Here is a 22,646-nt window from a genome sequence, read left to right as displayed (position 1 = left end):
AATAAAGTAAACAATTCTGAGTACATAAGAGTGTAGTAAAATATCTGGAAAACACAAAGCAGAACAGAAAAAACACACTTCCTCGATAAACTTCTTTAACTGTCTAAATTTCTCGAAAACAGACATGTTGCAAAGGCAATAGGGTCCTCTTTTAAAATTTAGTTACATCAGTTCTTAATTCAAGAATCCAGATGACCCAATAGAATTTGAGGCATATTTTTGTTTACATTCAAATTGGGATTTTATTAATGCGTGCGGCTTTGACCAATTTTAAATACACCCAGGAAATATGTGACTAACTTATCGAACCAATTCCATTTCGGGAGTGGGTGACCAGAAAATGGTAAAAGTTTTTTACCACAATAAGCAAGACAAAAAGGAAACAGCAAAAACTAATAGTAACGGAGAAAACATGCCTACAGCTTGAAATTCAGCAAGAGTTCGTATGAAACATGATCATTTTTTTTTCTAAGAAATCGTTTGGCGTATAGTTCACACAGATTTCTGACTATGCTGATTTTTTTCTGGCTAATAATATGCTACGGTCACAAATACATTTACGGACGCCGGACGAACGATTTTTATATAGCAATGAATTGTATTAAAAAAAAGTTCATACGGGATTCGTTGACGGTAGCATACGGTTTTGAGTACGGAGATTATGAATATCCGTGGATTTTCGGACAACCTGGGATTTGGGAATTTGTTGCATGTCTTTTTGTTGTCAGTTCAAATGATCAAATGATCACAATGTAATATCACCGATAGCTTATAAGTTAATAATATACTCTTGACCGAATAACTACACAGGTAGCAGGAAATTCAGTTATCCACAAATCAAATACTTTGCCAAATTCAAACAAGAAGTGGGCAAATGACATGAAAGCCCGCCCCTAACCCTACCTCTATCAATAACAACAGAGGGGCAAAATACCAAGGCGGAAAAGACAAACGATGCCATTCAGTACAATATTGGAAAAGTTAACTCGTCTTTAAAGATGATCAAGATCTAATATCCACCTGGTACCATGATCATATCGGGATGATTATTAGGGGTCGTCATCACTTGACTATTAGCGCGAACAAACATAAACTTCTGCGCCTGATCAGATGTTAAGTTCTCCTCGCGGCGATACGAAAATGTCTCCGTTGTCGACGAGGTTACAGCTAGACTGAGAATCCCTGAGGCGATCTGGGAGAGCGGTTGCGTATCGCAGATCCCCTTCCACCATGTCGCCGGGGCCACATGTGAGGAAGCTTCCCAGACGTACTCCTGCGACCAAAGACGTCCTTCTTTTGCACGGAACTCAGCAAGGCTTGCAAGAATGCGACCAGCGTCTTGTCCAAGATTCTTGGCTAACTCTACAATGTACTGAATGGCATCGTTGGTGGCGGTCTCGGGCAAGCATTTCCCACAGTATCTCGGATCTACAAGGCAGGCGGCATAATGAAGGTGGGTCCAACAGTTCCGTTGAACTTCATACGACTGTTGGAGAATGGGTCCCTTCTCTTTTGCTTCTAAGCATGAGTCCCCAAGAGCCTCTGCCAGCAGTTTGTCGGCCCTCATGGTTTCCACGACAACGTCCGACAACCGCGCTGTTTCTTCTTCCAATTTGGATATACAGACATAGATGATGTCCCACATCTGAACACTGAGATTTACGATGTCCCAGAAAGACTCATCAAGAACAATATCTTTGGTTTCCGAGTCCGTAGACACTGTTTTTGAACGAACGCATTCTTCCAATTTATCTCTGCACCCTCTTAACTTTTCTAGAGCACTCATGATCTCTCTGGCATCCATGGTTCCGTTTTTGTCCGGAGATGAATAAGGTAACTGAATGCATTTGAGCGCTTCATTGTTCTGCACAAGCCGATTCCAGAGCTCATACAATTTGAAGGAACGCTTTACCATACCGAGTATCCTGTCCTGCGCCAAGATGGTGCTGGGTATCATTCGAAGTCCTTCAATCGGGCAACCTGCCGTGGTTATTATTGGAAACCGTGATGTAATAATTGGCCAGGCACCGCGGAAGTTTTTGGTTAAGTCTGTGGTGACAAGAAGCACCTGGCCCGGGCCAGTTTTGGCGATGACGCCCGAGATTACTTCGGCAATGACGGACGAGTTCTGCTGTTGTTCAGCTTCCATGCATCCAACAAACAAAGGCTTTGGTGTGGTTATGTAAAGCCTGCTCTGTCTTTCCGCGTGGAGGTCAACCCTGCTATTAACGTGGTTACTTTGCACCAACACAGCAGCGAACTTTGCTTTGCTGATTTCGGTTGATACCTTATCGAATGTCACCATGTATTCCTCATCGAGCAGTCTCCCAGTGAGAGCTTCTTTGGACGGTAAGGCATAGTTTGGTTGAAGATGGCGAAACAGCTCTAGCCAATGAACATTCTCTACAATATCTAGCGAAACGTCTGATGAGAATATCGCTCTTGCTAGAGCCCTGTCTGTCGGCGAGAACTGCTCCTGGTCTTCCATCCTATTAGAATCTCCGCTGAGACGGCCAGTCCTAATCTCATGATGGTCGTTCCGATGTTGCGGATTGGGAACGACAAGGAGCCCCGTGTGCGGTGACAATGCCGACGTCCCTGGCGTTGGACTCTCGTTCTCCACATACACTGGATGAATCATCGGTCGAACCATAGAGGGAGGTGCCGCATGGAGATCATCATCATGTGAATTGTTCATGGAGCTACCGTTGTGATCGATCCGGTATTCACCAAACCCGCTCTGTTCCAACTCACGCTTGGTGGCATCCGGGCAAAGAGAACATTTCAGCAAGTGTCGCATCATCTTGGTGGCATTCGGGAACGTGTACTTGAGATTGCAGTAACTGCAGTAGGCAGCAGGACGGCACTTGCCACCGGTTGGTGAGGTTGCTTGTCCCTCTTCATCCTCGCAGTTGAAGTGGTCCCACACCACTGATTTACCACGCATCCTGTTGCTTCTGTATGTACGAAAAGACGTGTATACCAATTGTGTTAATTGGACACTAAAATTATGTGATTATAATTATAAGACCATTAAATTACGAACGATGTAATTTGACTGCCAAGGTCTGACGGCAGATTACATAAGTCTGAGCCAAGGGGATGTTCGCAATTAAATTGCACGTTTACAATGTTTCCATATTTCAAATGAAACTAAAAATATTGAGAAAAAATTTTTGCTTGGGTAATGTCACGAAGCAGTAGGCCTACGTAAAGATACGCATGACTACGACCCTAATATAACATTACTCCGGGTAGAAACTGACTAAATCACTTTGTAAATGCGCAGTACAATGTTTTCCACGATCTTATAGGGATTATTACATTAGCAGGAATTTCTTAGTTACTTCAAACAGTAAATTCGTTCCTCTCACAGGCAATACATAGTCGAGTCGCTCATAAACTCGTTCATGACTTTCGACCAGCTTTGATATGAAATACCTCCTGACTTTCTGTACTCCCGCCGGAGAGTTGTAGAGTTACGAACGGCGGACGGTGTATTACGTCGACGTGAGACATCGTCCGCCGTTCGTAACTCTACGAACAACCTAATTGCAGGGATTAGGGCACGATTATTGGAGAGGGAGTGCTGGTTTGTTATCAGCAAAGTGAAAAAGGGGGTTTCACTCTAAAATGAAGGTGATTTTGTTAAAAACAAATATTTGACAAGCCCCCCCAAAAAAAAAAAAAATTATAATAATAATTAAGGATTCTCGTTCCCAAAATGAAGGAGATTTGGGTCCAATCTCTAAATTTTAGCATACAAACCTGTACTGAACGCACAAAAAAGTTTTTAGCGCTAACAAAGGCAGAGGATTTTTCTGGCAGCGATGTCTGCTGTTACAACAATGCATTACTTACACATTGAATTAAATGTTTTGACTTCACAATCAGAAAGATGTGACTGGGCTTACTTTAAGCGCTCTGTTAGGCCAAAAACGTTTCTGTGCGGCCGGCACTTATTTCTAGCACCATAGCACCTCCGCTCTCAAGATGATTCATTATAAACGTCTTTTTTAACTAGAAAGTGATAAGACGTTAGACGCGAGATATTTCTAAATAAAGACCTGAAGAATAACAAGTACAGAATAAATATCCTCACAACCATTTCAAATTTCCAATAATTAATAGACACAATCAAAGGGAGCAAATAATGACCAACTTATCTTTATAGATGAAAATTGACTTTGCGAGTCATTTGAAAAATTTAAAGTCTACAGTCTGCACCATATCCAGTACTCAATAACACCGGGTAATAACATCACTAATACAGTTAGTTAATCTGTGGCATAAGCAGTTATACGTTTTGGCGAGGTTTACGAAACATGCATTATTTTGAAAAATTTACGAACGAGTAAATAATGCAGACATACCTAACATTCATAACATTTGTTACGAATAAAAAGTCAACCTGGACGGTCGGAATCAAATGAAAAATAATTTTGAAAGCACCATGATCTTGATGAAAATACCACTGCGAGTGTTTTAATGGGGTGGTAGCCTCCCCCTTCTCTTTCTCAATTCTCTCCACCAGTAACAGATGTAAGAAAAGTTAGGGGTGATTGGGTCAAACCAGTTTTTCAGGATTTCCTCAGATGGTATAATCGAAAAATAGCAGACTACTTCAGAAACGCGACTTCTTGATTGTATCAGCAAGATTCGTTGTGGCGTATGGGCTATGATTCTCAAGCATGGGTACTCTACTATCATGAGCTCCACGAGCTTCTACGCTGAATCGTTTGTCTATATATACCTATACCAAGGAGGGGCGGCGCCTTGGTATTTTGATGGAGAGTGGGGGGGGGGGGCTAGTTGGCCTTCTTGTTACTTTTAATGAAATTAGCATCAATGACGCTACCTGTAGTAAGAAGAAGCACGTTCACAAAATCAAGCTAAAACATTCATCACGCTCTCACCACGTTGCAAAATCCAATTTCTTTGTTAGCAAAGGGTATTTTACTAATGAACTGATAGTTACAATCATGTCATAATTATCACACATAGGCAGCAAAGGAAACCACGTCCAACATTCAGTTTGCAAACATTGAACGGACAGATTATTGTATTTTTTCAGGTATGAATTGACTTAATTATTAATCCCACTTAATATGATTTGAATTTCATATTATAGTTATGGCATTGACATGCGTGCATGGTGAAGGCGTTTTATGAAAGAAAACTCAATAATATCAACTTGCTATTTTATTTTACCCTCCAATGATTTTTATTTCAATTTTGTACATAATTGAAATCTATTATTCCCAATGACAGGAACCTGTAAAACCTTTAGAATTTTTTTAAAAAAATAATGATTATCGTTATTAGCATGGAATCAGAGGCATGGATCCTGGGGTGGGGGCAGGGGGTGATCGCCCCAATGAAGATATAAGGGAAGGCAAACATACATAATAATTTTTACAACTTATAACATGTACAATGATAGAATGCAAATATAATTATGTTTTAAAAAGCATTGCAAAACACTATAAATCATTAAATTTGGCAACAAAATACGAACAAAATTGTCAATTTTGGAGAGCGCAAGCTTATGTATGATAATTTGGCGCCGAAAATTTTGGACATTTTTTTTCACTTTGCCCCATCCCCTCCAAATCCGAAACATGGATTGACATCCCTGCATGTCATATGTATTTAGCTTTAATAAAAATTTGAAATCGAACAAGAGATTTCAGAAAATTTGAAATATTCTTTGATTGCCTCTTTCACATGTATAACGAAAAAAATGTGATGCTGGCAAAGAAAAAACACCCGTGTTTTCTTTTCGTAAACAACTTCGTAAATATATTGTCCATTTGAAAGTAATCACTCTATAAACCTAAATTGGACATTTAATACTTCTTTTAAATGGGGTATCTATTCATCTTCAATATACATTCCGATGGCCGAGGGTTGAATGCTCTCATGTTTGACAAATATCAAACCAAATAATTAAAAGCGTTAAAATAGTAATGAAATGAATTAAAAAAAATTGCATATCATATTGAGCACACCCAGTACATTACTGGATTACACTTTGATAATGATAATTGTTTGCCCACGCTTGTTAAGTCATTCAACTTTGAATTATCCACACGTCATAACTAGTGCTTCATTACTTTTATACGTTGAATGCTCCCGAATAAATAAAGAGGAAACATATTTTGTCTGACCCAATCAATTCATTCATTGAATTTTCTTGCTCCGATTTACCGAGGTTTTCAACGAATAGAAATACACGAGGGGCCCTATCCCTGAATTGAATCAATAAATTTTAACAGAATTGCACCAAAAAGACACTTCTGATATAATGGAGGAAAATAAAGTGAAATATTGTGGATATTCTAATGTGAAAATGGGCGAAATTTCAAAACTACAAAACGTCACTTTGTTACTTGTTCATTTTGAAATTCCAGGAGCTTTTCATAATTTTTGTTAATTTCATACCCAGCCTATATGTCACCTTTTTTGGTACGTTTGGGTATTATGCTGTTTTCAAATATTAACAAAGAGACTAGATTATTTTTAACATTCTTTTCTTCATTTTCTTCCAAATCAAAGTAACAGTCAATATGTAATCTGATATATCATAATTCTTTATAAAACACCTTCAGTAGTGTCCGATACTGCATCCACGCAAATAAAAATATTCATATCATATTCAGACTGATATCATCAATGAAATAAAACTGATTGCAATAAAATCCGGTGCTGATTCAGCACCAGCCCGGAATCTATATCTGTCCACACCAGAGAAGTATTGAAAAAACACCAGAGTGGAATCAAACCGATGCAGCTTTAATACTAATTGGTGTTGTATAAACATATATCTGGTGTTAGACTAAAAACAAACTGGTGTTGTTTAACACTTCTCTGGTGTGGACAGATATAGATTCCGGGCTGGTGTTAAATCAACACCGGAGTTTTTTGCAGTGCATGCTGTTTTGTCCTTTCAAGAATAATATCAAACTAAGCATGATATATGGTATTACCGATTCCAGATCTTGCTATTTTATTTATTTAGGCCAATATAATATTCATTGGGAATGTACTTAATTGGAGTTTGAGTTTTGCTCATTAAGAAGAAAAAGGTTATACGCTTTTAAAAAGTTATGTTAAACCAAATAATGGTGTTGAAAAATTCAAGCGTTTCGTGATTGGATTTCCTACATAGTAGAAAACACTATCCTCTATAACACCATGGCCTTGTATGCTAATGTTAAGTATCTGAGAGAATTGACAAAAATAATAATAAAATGCAACAATTTAAAAGATTTTCAAAGTTTGAAAACAAGCACCGTTTACATTAAGATTGTGGTTTTAAAAGGAGATTTAAAAAAGTATCGTTTGAAATCATATTAATCTATTTTTCTTCAACTTCCCGAATCCCCATGGACAGTAAAATGATTCATTAGCTACAAGTAGTAAAATCAAAACTTTATAGTCTTTGTTGCATTACAGTGTAGTAATTAAATTAAAAAGATTCTGATATTCACAAAAAGGGAATAATAATTACAAAAATAAACTGTAAAATTAAAGGGTAATAGCATAAGTGGCGACAGCATTGTTTGGCGGTAATAATTCCAATGTAAGAAAGCTTCAACACTCTTCCGATTTCTCCTGCTAATCATACCAAGATGTGATTGAAGATATAGATTAATTTAGAAAAAAAACGAAGTTAATAGATGGGAAAATATTCTTTTCATTTTTATCGATAATAGATTAAACTAAACATTTGTCTATTTTTCATTAAATTCCTTTCAAGATGATTCCTGAAATGTGTATACCCCCTCTTCTCATGAATAAGACTCGAGATATAATCAGATTAATAATACGAATGGAGCGAATAAATACATTGTTCGTTACAAAATTAAGGTGGTTTGTGTCGAATATCTACATTTTAGCATACCAATCTACATGTAATTTCCAGGGGGCGCTGCCTGTACTAACACCTATAGGTGTTATTACAACACATTTTGTTGTTACATTTACACTCTTTGGTGTTATGTTTAATCTCTAGGGTGGAATTTTAACACCTCAGGGTGTGGTCCTCTATTAACACAAATTGGTGTCAGTTTTAACACCGCAGTTTTTACAGTGTGTATACCCCCTCTTCTCATGAATAAGACTCGAGATATAATCAGATTAATAATACGAATGGAGCGAATAAATACATTTTTCGTTACAAAATTAAGGTGGTTTGTGTCGAATATCTACATTTTAGCATACCAATCTACATGTAATTTCCGGGGGGCGCTGCCTGTGCTAGTAGCAGTCCCAGAAATGAAAATCCTTGGGGTCTGCTTTTTCAGCACCCTCGCTTCCCAGGGTCATGATTGTGAAAAGACAAAGGAAATTATTGATTGACAAAAAAAAATCAACATTTAGTTTTTCGGAAAGAAATACACCCTACCTTCAGCCAATCTTACAAGATGCATGCATCATAAAATCTGATTCAGAAGAAATTCCATCTGTTTCTTAATAATTCCAAGAGTAAAAATCAAATGATGCATCTCGGGATTCCAGCGATTGGAGCTCACAATGTTCACAATATTCTATTCACGCTCCAGTTTCAAATGCGAATCCGGGTTATACTTGACCACTTATTGATTAGATTATTAACACAACGACGCTAAGCCGATCATTCTTAATCACTATCTTACATCTTATTTACTATCTTTATGCGAAGCGTTTCATCGTTCCCATCCAACACCATAAAAGGAAAATAATTTGAGATACGCTCTGCCGTCTGAAGAGAAAGGAAAGATAGACTCAGCTCGGGGGTCAAAGTTTCCCAATGCAGTGGAGTTGGGAAAACCCAAGCCCTGGGCCAGTGCCAAGTCCCTCTTCACATTCGAAATGAAAGTCGCATCGATTATAGAGATGTCGGTTTTGATGACGTGTCAACCTTTTTTAAACTTTTGAAGTCATCAACAAGAATAACAACGGAGAGTAAAGTATTAAATTGTATTCACATGCGCACCCACATGCACCACAAATCGCAATTAATTACGTATCCCGCCTTTCACGTTGGCATCATTGCTTTTCGCGGTTATTTACAAGGAATCTTGACTAAATAAAATCTCAATACACTGCCTTTTATTATGAATAAGAAGATTTGAATAGATAATCTCAACCTCCCTCTGATTACAAATAAACGGGTTCGTTTGTTCCTACATACACAATCTCACTATCAATTTTACATGGATGGAATCTGTTTCTATTTGTTGGTGTGAAATGCTGAAAGCTGGCGGCAAAATTTCCCATGCACTGGAAATCCCAGCCTTCCAGGAATGAATAGATATATGAGCATACATGTATAATGTACTATTATGATGCATAGTCTTTGCAGAAAGCTGGACAGTAACTGCGAGTATAAATTCATGATCGGAAATAATTTGTGTTCTACATTTTTCAAATCTTTCAGATATATTAAGTAGCCGATATCTAAAAGGGAATGAAACCTTTGGATCAAGTTGACTTTTGTGGACACAGAAAAATCAAAGAATAAGATCAAAGCAAGTTTGAGGGAAATCGGACAAATAATGAAAGTTATGAGCATTCGAATATTGCGATCAGTAACGCCATGGTGATCCTCCCAAAGCGACAAATAATCACATGTGAACAACTTTCCCACTGATGGACTATAAAATACCCCGAAAATGTATATTTTTGCTCTTTCTTAGGGTGATACAAATACTTTATCCATAACGTATTTTTTTTATATCTCCATTACATGCCCTCCTTTAGAAAGAATACATGATCTATTGATAGATGTGATAAAAGAGGCAATTAAAGTGAAATATATATATAATGGGAAAGTTGTTCATATGTGACATCACTCATCTTTGTCGCATTGCCAATGGGAGGATCTACATTACAATAGTGATATATACTTAAAATGCTCATAACTTTCTTATTATTAATTTATTCAATTTTTCACAAACTTTCGTTTATCTGTTTCTTTGATTTTTCTGTTTTTGCACAAGCTATCTTGCTTCAAAGGTTTTATTTTACTTTAACAATGTTTAAGGTAGATTCTGTAAAAGAAAGATCGATGAGTAAATAATAGCAAACGAGTAGACGCGATCCCGTGGGGGTGGGACCCATCGAAATCGAATTTCGTACAGTAGAAAATTATATATGTCCATTTTGTCACTCTCAATCTATTGTATTGATATGGAAGCAAATGCTACAAATATATAAATGATATTAATATCAATACCAATGATAATCTATGTCTGGAAGCACTATATAGGAATATAGGAGGTTATTTACCTTAAAAATATAGATTTAACGTTCAATTCAGCACCGTAAGTTATCAATTAGTGTTTACTTGATATTTTGAAATCCATGAATCGGACATAAACAAAATCATGATAGAGAATAGTTACAACTGAAGTACACACGCTCATATTATTTCCCACATTTTCAGTGATACGTCGAGTATGAATAGGCCCTATGTAAGATTGCCACCTCCTTTCCGATTCCGAGAGGGAGAGAAGGGGAGGAGATGTTTGATTTAAAGTGCGGCGGTGAGATATTATAGGGATGAAAAAATGAAATGAAAATATATAGCCGTAAAATTATATCAGACATTGAAATATTCTTGTAACTACATTACAAGTGAGGCACTTTGTTTTGACAACTGCTCTTGTCTTTTCTACTTTTTCTTTCTTCCTTCACACTTTCTCTTCTTATTTTAGCTGTAAAGAGGCAATGATTTCCACTAATCTTTGTGATGTCATCATTCAACGTCCTTCGGTATCACATCGAATTGGAGTGACACACATAGGAACATTAAAAGGACAGGGGTCACCAATAATAGTCATGGGGATGACAAGTATTTACTAAAACTCAACCTTTGATTTTATTTGCAACAAACAAAAACAAATATGAACTTGAAATGGGAAATTCAGAGCCTTACTTAAGACTATCTACATCCAGGGTATGCATTTTGATTTTCACAATAAACCTTCCGCTATGTTCGACTTTGAAAAAGCCAGCGGACTGGGAAAAGAAAAGGGATTTCCCCTAACCAAATCCCAAACACGATACGGTCAACATGATGTCATGCAAATACGACGAGGGGGGCTCCAGGGGGGTAACGCCCCTCCCAATGAGCAATCATTTCAATAAACGCGGTTAATGCATTATGGCAGCAATGGTATCATTATCACTGCAGTATGAACATTATTAGCACTTGAAAGAATGGTGTCCGTATAACAGTGAATAGGTCTGTAAATGTATAGTTTACAATATAATGAAAAATTGAATGTTTGTAATGATCATTGTCTGCCCATCATTATTATCATTTTCCTCTTAAAAAAAACTCATTACGCAACTGGGCATCGACCAGTCTTTTGAGCAAAATGCAAATGCAACTATGATCTTGAATTGACCAAGGTAATTCCCAGATTGGCAATTGTCAGTTTGCGATTACCCGCAACAGCAACAATATGACCAACAAATATCTGATCGGATATCTTAAATAAAAAAGAAATGTGTGTATAGTATTATTTCTTCGATTAATCATCCGAAAGATGTGGTCCAGGGCGCGAATACAGATCATTGACTGAATCTATAGGCGAAGATTTCGTGACATTTGGTCCCTTTTTTTTGGGGGGGGGGGCGAGACGACCCGCTGAAAGAGTTCACAGCTCCCACTGTCTCACTTTCGCGAAACTTGTAGAAAAAAGACAATATACAGCACCAGAGAGAACACACTCGCAATGTGAATTGGTGTATTTCTTCACTGCGATAGGAATATTTATTATTATTTTTTTCTTTCTCGGAACCTACATGTATATTTACAAGCAATGCTTTTTAATGGGTTTGTCATATTTCACATGATTCTGAATTACAAAAAAAAGTGAATGTATTGTTTTCTCATTTGCTAAAAGATGTATTTTTGTGGAATATGAAACAATAAATTAAATACGATCAAATTGGCGTAATCAATAATTAATACTCTTTCCTCTCTAAAATACCCAATGAGAATATTTCGCTATACTTCAACACCCTCTAGAATGTCCATACTGCAGCTATATTTAGATAGCATATTTGCATTGTTAACCAATCATGTCTGTTAATGTAATGATATCTGGGCTGCTCTGCATGGAATCACATTTTGATGCTAATATTTACATCATGTTTTTGTGAGATCCATATTTAAAAAATAAGAAACATTGACATTGACAAGAGAAACACAGTGGACCCAGGTCGGAGAAACTAGATTTGAGGGCAAGATATTCTTGGGATGTTCATGTTAGTAGTCGGTCGTAAGGGTAACAAGTGGAATGCCTCTGACGGTCTCACCTGCATCACGCGATTCCATAATTATAGCAGCAATGCTGACTTTGAAAACTACTACAACTCGCACAAGATGTTCAGTGATACTTGGTTACTCTTATTTCCACGTTTTATGAACTAGACCAATACACTTAAAGAGATATGGTGGTAATTCAACAAATATCCCCAACGTGGCCAAAGTTCATTGACCTTACATGACCTTTGACCTTGATCATGTGACCTGAAACTCGCAAAGGATGTTCAGTGATACTTGATTACTCTTATGTCCAAGTTTCATGAGTCAGATCCATAAACTTTTAAAGTTATGATGATAATTCAACAGATACCCCCATTATGGCCAAAGTTCATTGACCTTTGACCTTAGTCATGTGACCTAAATAGCACACATGATCTTCAGCTATACTTGATTACTCTTATGTCCAAGTTTAACGAAATAGACCAATAAACTTTCAACTTGATGGTAATTGAACAAATACCCCCAATTTGGCCAAAGTTCATTGACCTTTGACCTTGGTCATGTGACCTAAAATACGCACAGGATGTTTAGTGATACTTGGTTACTCTTAGTCCAATTTTCATGAATCAGATCCATAAACTTTCAAAGTTATGATGGTAATTCCACAGATACCCCCAATTCGGCCAAAGTTCATTGACCCTAAATGACCTTTGACCTTGGTCATGTGACATAAAACTCATGCAGGATGTTCAGTGATACTTGATTAACCTTATGTCCAAGTTTCATGAACTAGGTCCATATATTTTCTAAGTTATGATGACATTTCAAAAACTTAACCTTAGGTTAAGATTTTGATGTTGATTCCCCCAACATGGTCTAAGTTCATTGACCCTAAATGACCTTTAACCTAGGTCATGTGACATGAAACTCAGGCAGCATGTTTAGTAATACTTGGTTAACCTTATGGCCAAGTTTTATGAACTAGGTCCATATACTTTCTAATGCTGTCATTTCAAAAACTTAACCTTAGGTTAAGATTTGGTGTTGACGCCGCCGCCGTCGGAAAAGCGGCGCCTATAGTCTCACTCTGCTATGCAGGTGAGACAAAAACGGACCAATCTCATAAAAACACGATCCCATCCGCCCTAGCTCTAATTTAAAAAATATAAGTATCAACAATAATAAATATCGTCCAAAACCTAATTCAAAATGTCATTTAATGCGTGAAAAACAGACAAAATGATAGAAAGAACACGATAAGAACAAAATGACAAAGATGGCAAGGACGATTCTAAGCGCTGCAGAAGAGAATTGCCCCTCCCTCATTATTGAAACAAAAAATAGTAGGTCACTGACATCACTGACATTATTTAGTAACATCATAAAAGTGAATTGGCTGGTAGATAGAATGGACTAATATTAGATGGATTATGATTATCTGAAAGACTGATAATTGGTATTTCAAAATTATTTGACGAACTCCACACGATCCAAGTCCTGTTATTTCAAATAAACTTTGCAATCTTTCCTCTTTTGAATAATAAATATAGACATATGTTTCTGTAATGATATTGTCTCACTATGTTATTTTGTTTTCTCGATTTGCATGTTATTAAATTGCCAAGGAAACGAATTTCACAATATGAATATAAACGTCATAAAACGGAAGGCATGACCGAGTGCGGTTTTAAAAGTATCAAATAAAATTACCCAAATGAAACAAATAGAACAAAAGTCTACATTTCCAGGAATTAAAAATTACAACCCCTTTTCGAAACACTTTGCATCGGAAATGTGGTAATGGGGAAATAATGACAATTCAGGAAAAATCAGACCAAACGGGGATTTTGCTGTTATTTATTTTCTTAATTAATGACTTTTAATCTTTCTTGAAAAAGAGGCAGGAACGCCTTAAAACACTTCTTGTGACATGGCATATTCTGACAAATTTAATATCTTCACCTCATACATTCCGTTTGTTTAAAATCACATAGAATATAAGGTTACAAAATGATCTGGTGGTTATGTTTGGAAGGCTTTGACTGTAAAAGTTCAATTTGTCTATGTTCGTAATTTACATTAAAGGTCAAGGCCACATCGGAAAATATTGATCTAAATGTTGATGTAAAATTGAACAAGCATAAGGCTGAAAATTTCATCAAAATTGGATGTAAAATGATAAAATTATGGGGCTTGAAATATTGGCTTGTTTTCACAAATAGTATTTTGCAAGGAATATGCAAATAAGAGAGTAAATGATGTCCCTCATTCACTATTTCTTTTGTTTTTATTGCTTGAATTATACAATAATTCAATTTTTAAGATTTGACAAAAAGGACCAACTTGACTGAGCCACAATGTTAATACAATAATAATCCACATGTTCAGGGAGAAAAAAAACTTTGTTTCACATGAAAATGAAGATAAAATTATATTTCATATAGAAAAATAAAAAGAAAAATTATGAGTGGATATGGAGATGACGTCACCAATCCCCTAATTTGCATGTGCATAAAATATAACTATTTTGTGAAAATAACTTAAAGGTCAAGTCCACCTCAGAAAAATGTTGATTTGAATCAATAGAGAAAAATCAGACAAGCACAATGCTGCAAATTTCATCAAAATCGGATGTAAAATAAGAAAGTTATGACATTTCAAAGTTTCGCTTATTTTTAGCAAAATAGTTATATGAACGAGTTACATCCAAATGAGAGAGTCGATGATGTCACTCACTCACTATTTCTTTTGTTTTTTATTGTTTGAATTATGCAATATTTCAATTTTTACGAATTTGATGATTAGGACCTCCTTGCCTGAAGCACAAAATGTTAAAATAATGGAATTCCACGAGTTCAAAGAGGAATGAAACTTCATTTCACACGACAATGACGAGAAAATAAAAATATTTCATATTTCATAAAATAAAATACAAAAGAAATAGTGAGTGAGTGATGTCATCAGTTCCTCATTTGCATACCGACCGAGATGTGCATATAACTGTTTTGTGAAATGAAGCGCTACTTTAAAATGCTTTCTTATTTTGCATCCGATTTTGATGAAATTTTCAGTGTTATGCTTGTTGAATTTTTCTCTTTTTATTCAAATCAAGTCTTTGTTGGAATGGACTTGTCCTTTGAACTTGAAAAAATGTCATAACTTTCTTATTTTACAACAGATTTTGATGAAATTTCAATGTTATGCTTGTTTGATTTTTTTTTCATAACAACTTTTGTTTGGATGGACTTGTCCTTTAACCATAATAGTTACTGGGACTATTATGGCCCCTCTCGACATTTTACTCGATATATTCGCCGAGATTTTTTTTTTTGACCGCGCCGCTAGCTGACTGTTTACTTTCAAGCCTTGCGCAACTTCTGATACCAAATTTGCAGTTACGAAATATGCGCAATGTTATAGTGGTAGAGCGTCCGCCTCATGAACTGAAGGTCGTGGGTTCAATCCCCGGCCGAGTCATGGGGCTGACGTATTGAATGGAGAAGGGTAATAATAACATCTGCAGGACCCGCTTGGTGAATAGGTCATAAGAGCTGACGTGGCTACCTTAATTATCATTATGTAAGCATTTGCCATACCAAAAGTTCATGTACAAAGTCAATACATTTCATAAATGGGTGATAATTTTTGTTTTTATTGACAACGGGTTCCCACAGTCATGGAAAAGTCATGGATTTGCATTTATCTCTTGACTATGACAGCTTTCCAGTTTGTCGTGTCTTGCAACTCTCACACTCTGTGATCATACTCTGCTATTATAATTGGTGTTCATGAGGGAAGGTGGAGGGTGGGGGCCATCATAGCGTGTCTGAATTTGGAAACCATGCCAGAAAGGAAGTCATGGAAAAGTCATGGAATTCCGTTTTCAAATTTGGGGAAACCCTGCTATTTATGACCGAAATATTGTCGCCGCCGAATTTTGTTGAGAAAAAAACAAGAAAAAAAGTTAAAAAAAACAAATAAGAACTTTACAAATAAATAAAACCACATAAGAAATCGATTTCTGTACCGAGACATTTTCAATACAATTGTTGGGAATGATATAAAAAATATTTACCCAAAAAGTAGTTCTAACTAGTGAATTAGAGCAAAAAAAAGTATGATAGAAGTAGTAATGAGAGTAGTAGTGCCAGTATAATTCTTGCGATAATTTCATCTATCATCATCGTCATTATTTGACTACATATATACTTCTCTCATGGAGATATTAGACAAACTTGTAGCTCTATGCAGTGGCGTAACTACGGGGGGGGGGGGCATGGGGGGCCCCCCCCCCCCCCAAAAAAAAAAAGAGAGACGTAGTAGAGGAAGAAGAAACTAGTGTATATTCTATTAAGTTATATATATTATTTTACAATATATTTACATTGCATGAATATTTTTTCATAACTTTATGAAACATATTTTTCGAAGGGCCTATGACATTGTGTTCATCATTCTTGGTGCTCGCAATTTCTGTTTAATGAAATATAATCCAGTTGTACTAAAACATCCCGTTTTCAAATCTATATACACCATGTGCAAGTATTTCCTCGCACTTCAAGTTATTGTTTTATGTAGAGGCATGCTTCTTTTTCATGACTACTTAAAGGGGAAGTTCACCCTGGGGAAAACTTTGTTGTAAAAATTGCAGAAAAAATAGTAAAAAATATTGGTGAAGGTTTGAGGAAAATCCGTTAAAGAGTAAGAAAGTTATTAGAGTTCAAAGTTTTGGATTTGTGACGTCATAAACGAGCAGCTGCCCCATTTGTTATGTAATATAAAATGCATGAATTTCAAATTTTGTATGGTTCCAGATGACTTAATTTTGTTTTCTATTCATGATTGGGTGTGAAATGATTTGTCTATTGGTATACAAAAGGTACAGTGAAATCCATTTTCAATTTTCTGAGAAAATGACATTTCCTTGATTTTTTACCATTCGCATATGACGTCACAAATCAAATCATTGAAATTCTAATAACTTTTTAATTATTTGATGAATTTTTCTCAAACCTTCGGCAATATTTTTCATTATTTTTTCTGCTATTTTTACAATAAACTTTTTGTCAGGGTGAACTTCCCCTTAAAGAGATTGCCCCTTTTAAAGTCTGAATCTAAAATATTCCCAGTTAGTTCTTACGTTCGCATTAGCGGATTGGTGAGATATGTCTGCTCTTCATGAATTCCTGAAAACAGTCCTTAAAATCTTCCCTTTACTGGTCTGAATACTCTTATCAGAAATTCATCATTTAGTAAGTGAAGTATATACGGTCTTAGTGAATGTTTACAAACAAGCCCGAGAATGACCCTCTTCAGGTCTGAATTAAAAAAATTTCAGCTCGCGCTTCGCGCTCGCAGTATTTAATTAGTGGGATGCATATCATGTTCATGATAATAATGAGTACAAAAGTGCTTCATATGTTTAGGTGTAAATCTTACAAAATCAGCAAGCATATGACGCACGGATTAGACGACTGGTGAGATATGTATTGTCTTCATTAATTCCCTAAAACTAGTCATTTTGTCCCTGTTTGGGTTAATATGAAATACAAAAATTTCAGCTCGGGCTTCGCGCTCGCATTGTTTGGTTAGTGAGACAGATACGTATCAAGATTACAAAAAAATGCCTATCTCCCTTTTTCATGTCTAAATGTCAACAATTTTCAGCTCGCCCTTCGCGCTCGCATTATTCAATCAATGAGATACATATTTATTTAATGACACAGTCCTTAAAATGCTTCTGTTAGGTCAGTATACCTGGCAATTGAGCGCGCTTCGCGCGCCCAGTAAGTGACTCAAAATTCTTGCTGGTGCCCCCCCCCCATGCCGTGGCCAACGGTACCCACTGGCTCCATGTATACTTCTACATATCTGCTGGATATAATAAATAAATAAAAGTTATTTTTGTTTGTTTTTATATATAGGAGATCCAGTGAACATATACATCGATGTTTTCCTAGCAAGCTTAGATGGCATCAATGAGAAAAAGCTGGTAAGTAGACTAGACGAAAAAGGGAGATATGACAGATTACATATATGTGTATTATATATTATTATAGTAAATAGTGGTAGTAAAATACGAGCTGTGATTGGCTGGATTGGTACCACGTGACCTCCCTTCAAAAAGTTATATTGTACATATGTACAATATAACTTTCAATTTTTGGATGGCAAAACCCGTGTTAAATGAATGGGGAGAATGTCGATTAATTTGTTTTCAATCGATATATTTGTATATCGATTTCCCAAAGTAGCATTTTTATAATTTCCGATAGCAGATAGAAATACAAATTTACGTGGTTTAACCCCTTGCAGCAGACGACAAATTGAACATCGTGTTCAATTGGAATTTCACAAATATAAGGTAAGAAGAATGTATGCCATCTAGATCTAGACTATGGTAAAATCCATGATGGGGGGCTTAGATTGAGGGATCTATTTACTATAATAAATAGTGAACTTCTATCATACAATATTACTGGACTATATGAACTCCAAATATAAAATTATCCCTCGTGCAAGCCTATTTCACCTCGGCCTTCGGCCTCGGTGAAATAAACCTGCACTCGGGATAATTTTATATTTGTCGTACATATAATCCAGTATATTGTACAATAGATTGTACACTATTTATATAATATTATTATTGCTGTTATTATTCCCATCATCTCAGTGGATTTCTCATCATTATCTCAGTGGATATGAGTTTAAAAAACACACTCGTACGTTAAGTTATACATAATATACTTGGAGCAATTATAAAATAATGTGCCTTGCTCAAGAGCATAAGGCCATAATTGATAATCGTTACCCTTGGTCCTTGACTCTATTACTTTATCATTGTCTGTTTCTGATCATTATAATTATTAGAGACGTGAATCAGTATTTTTGGTGACACCCTCCCAATAATATAATTTTAAAAGTCCAGAATGTAAATGTAGAAAGCAATGAGATCATCGTATTGACATTAGTATACAAACGGATGAGGACGAGCAACTTTGGTAACATGTTCTCTTGTTTCCATGATTTGTTTTCTGATCTTTGCACCTTTGTTCTTAATAACAAAATGGTAAAGGCCTAAAGAAACCACTCAAACGTTTTTACCTTTATCGCAAAAACTTTAGTCCTATGCTTGAGTGCAACAAATAAGTGACGATATGAAACAGAACCCCGTTCTTTCCTTGAATGTATCGCGGGGTTGTCCGGAGAAGGAAATACTGTATAGGCCTATCGGTAAATACCGTCTCGATTATAGAAATGGGAAATAATTGGAAATGCAGGGAAATACTACTGGCATATTTTCAGGTATTGCACAGGTGTTTCTGGTGGATATTCGAGTATTACGTTCTAGATTCTGTGAGTTTTGCTCAGTATTTCCCGCCTGGGCGAGAATATCCCTGGAAATTCACAACCGTGAAGTATTTACAGCCCCTCCCGTCGCCTTTCATTCCATTAAATGCATCAGCAAATCAAAATTATCATGTTATTTTTATTTGGTCAAATACCCTCGATTCATAATTACCCACCCTTTCTTCTATCAAAATTTGAGTTCAAACGAAAATCAAAGAAGCAAAAATGAAGTGTTTATAACAAAAATGAAATTCATTTTTGTTATAAACACTTCATTTTTGCTTCTCATGATGACACTTCGTGGAGCTACTGTGTATTAATTAATTAATACACGTTTCTTGGAATCGATTAGGTTTGGTGCTATGCCTTTACTGAAACATTTGAGATGCATTTGTTATACCAGTAATTGTGACAAAACTACCTGCATAATAAGAGAACGAAGGTCGTCGCAGAAAAAAATATACATTAACCTACATACATGATGTAAGAGCTCAAAAATCATGCATGGATCGCATATCACTTTCTTATGTAAAGAGGCAACGACACGGACAAACCATTAGCATGTACTGGTAAATATTGGATATTGCTATATATTCAAGGATATAAAACATCAGTGCCCTATATTAGGAAAATTGAAATAAAATACACTATGAATAAAGGAAATATCATGATGCGATGAAAAAGTGAAAGGCCAAACATCCAAATGTGGAAAATAAAAAGAATCAAGGATCGTCAATCGTCATGTTCAAATTATTTATTTATTTTGTTGTTTTATTTATACTGCAAGGGTGGCATTGTCAGTTTAAGAACTGCTTTCCACAACGGCACTGAAATTAAAGGGGCCGTACTCCGGGGTGAATATAATAATCAAAATAAAAGAGGTAAAATGCTGTTAAGTTCATCTAAATCTGATAACGAATCAATATCAAATAATCAAATCGGATTTTCCTTTTTTGTGTTCAATTCAGATAAATTATTACGGCAATTCAAATCTTCATAAATATGTGCTATCAAAACTATCATAAATTTTATAGGAGGGAGTATAGCTTATTAGTCTCAGATATTTAGGGAGGGAATATCACAACACTTTAAATTTTGATGAGCACGTAATTCTAGAAAGAAGGTAAGAGAGTTTGAAGGACACGAATTCAGCTCCCGGCGAACGATTAAAAAAATAAGAAGCGTGATATATATAGGCAGAGGTATATAGGTAGACTGCCTCGCACGGTTAACGGAATGATAATGCATTGATTGCGGGTCCTCACAGTGGTCTGAATTACCATCCACGAGCTATGCAGACACCATACTGGGAACAGCCCCGTTTAGTTTTCCTACACTTTTCCATTACATGACCAGCGTGCCAAACACCTAATTTCCTGCTTTCCCTAATCTTCCTAGCTCGAAATGGCTACAATACTCCCGTGTTTACAGCGGCATGCAGCCAGCACACAGTGTACGTCCAGGGGGGAAATGCTTTGTATACGTCTACCGAAATGCTGCTGCTGTGTAGTTAAGTATACCGTGCTCGCGAGCTACAGTAGTATACAGCGACGTTCGGTCAATCTTAATCCAGCTGGATAAACTTAGCTACTGATTTAAAACACTATTTTGGTTAGTACATAAGGTATTAAAGTAAAAATGAAATTCCATATCTTACCCTCTAGATCGTGAGATAATAGCCCTTCTATTCATAACGCTGTCTGGGGATCCGCGCCTACGATTTGTAAAGAGATGACGGCTGATCGGGTGACCCAGACCGCGCTCGGTCTCCGAGTCCGATGTGTGCGGTGAGGAGACGTTCCGGGCCGTGTAGATGAGATAAGAACTCCAAGAATTAGAAGAGGAAAAAAATCTTGCACTGGAAAATGAACCATTCTATACTATTTAAAACAATTCCATGAACAAGGACGACGTATTGCACATCGGAAAATGAATATAAGCATTACAATCGACATTTTTCTTTTAAACGAGTTGTTTAAATGAGGGCCAATCAAAAGCAGATCGAGATAAGGCATAGGAGTTTACAAAGCATTATTATAGCCCCCTGCCCTTCCCGCGCCCGGGACAGGGGCCGCGGAACGGTTTTCAAAGTGGGGGGGGGGGTGACCATGCAAAAATCACAATCAGTTGGTCATTTTTACGTTTAGTACATCGTTTTGGAAAAACTTGGGGGGGTCGGGGGGCTGAAGCCCTCTAGCCCCCCCCCCCCGCTTCCGCGGCCCCTGCGGGATAGGACCCTACGTGAATTCTGCTTGGTTTATTGATTGGTTACCAGTACACCCCCTCCTCGCAAGTAGGACTCTTATATTCTTTGAAATACCCGCAACCATACACATCCACGCCCACATCCACACTCATAGGCCACGGAATACATCCACTGTCCACACTGAATGTACAGCAAGAACACACATACACACCACGCCCCGGACACGCCCACACAGGCATGTATAATATTCCACAGGTAAAACTTTTTTTAAAGGACAAGTCCACCCCAACAAAAACTTGATTTGAATAAAAAGAGAAAAATTCAACAAGCATAACACTAACAATTTCATCAAAATCTGATGTAAAATAAGAAAGTTATGGCATTATTTTCAACAAATATATGAATGAGCCAGTTACATCAAAATGAGAGAGTTGATGACATCACTCACTCACTATTTCTTTTTTATTTTATTATATGAAATATGAAATATTTTTATTTTCTCGTCATTGTCATGTGAAATGAAGTTTCATTCCTCCCTGCACTCATGGAATTCCATTATTTTAACATATTGTGCTTAAGGCAATTAGGAGGTCTTAATCGTCAAATTCGTAAAAATTGAAATATTGTATAATTCAAACAATAAAAAACAAAAGAAATAGTGAGTGAGTGACATCATCGACTCTCTCATTTTGGATGTAACTGGCTCGTTCATATAACTATTTTGTTGAAAATAAGCAAAAGTTTGAAATGTCATAACTTTCTTATTTTACATCCGATTTTGATGAAATTTTCAGCATTGTGCTTGTCTGATTTTTCTCTATTGAT

General features: G+C 36.5%; 1 protein-coding gene across 1 annotated transcript; it reads right to left on the bottom strand.

Moving 5' to 3' along the window:
• Positions 1-532: 532 nt before the first annotated feature.
• On the bottom strand, positions 533-22,060 carry LOC121414945. The gene is made up of 3 exons (XM_041607990.1): positions 21,936-22,060; positions 21,273-21,440; positions 533-2,957 (listed from the first exon to the last, which is right to left on the bottom strand). The coding sequence occupies exons 1-3, from the start codon at positions 22,058-22,060 to the stop codon at positions 1,010-1,012; spliced, it is 2,241 nt and encodes a 746-aa protein (XP_041463924.1). The 3' UTR covers positions 533-1,009.
• Between the last annotated feature and the right edge of the window lie 586 nt (positions 22,061-22,646).

Source organism: Lytechinus variegatus, chromosome 5 (assembly GCF_018143015.1).
Source record: "Lytechinus variegatus isolate NC3 chromosome 5, Lvar_3.0, whole genome shotgun sequence".
In the NCBI taxonomy this organism is placed as follows: Eukaryota; Metazoa; Echinodermata; class Echinoidea; order Temnopleuroida; family Toxopneustidae; genus Lytechinus; species Lytechinus variegatus.
This window is presented reverse-complemented; position numbering and strand designations above follow the sequence as displayed.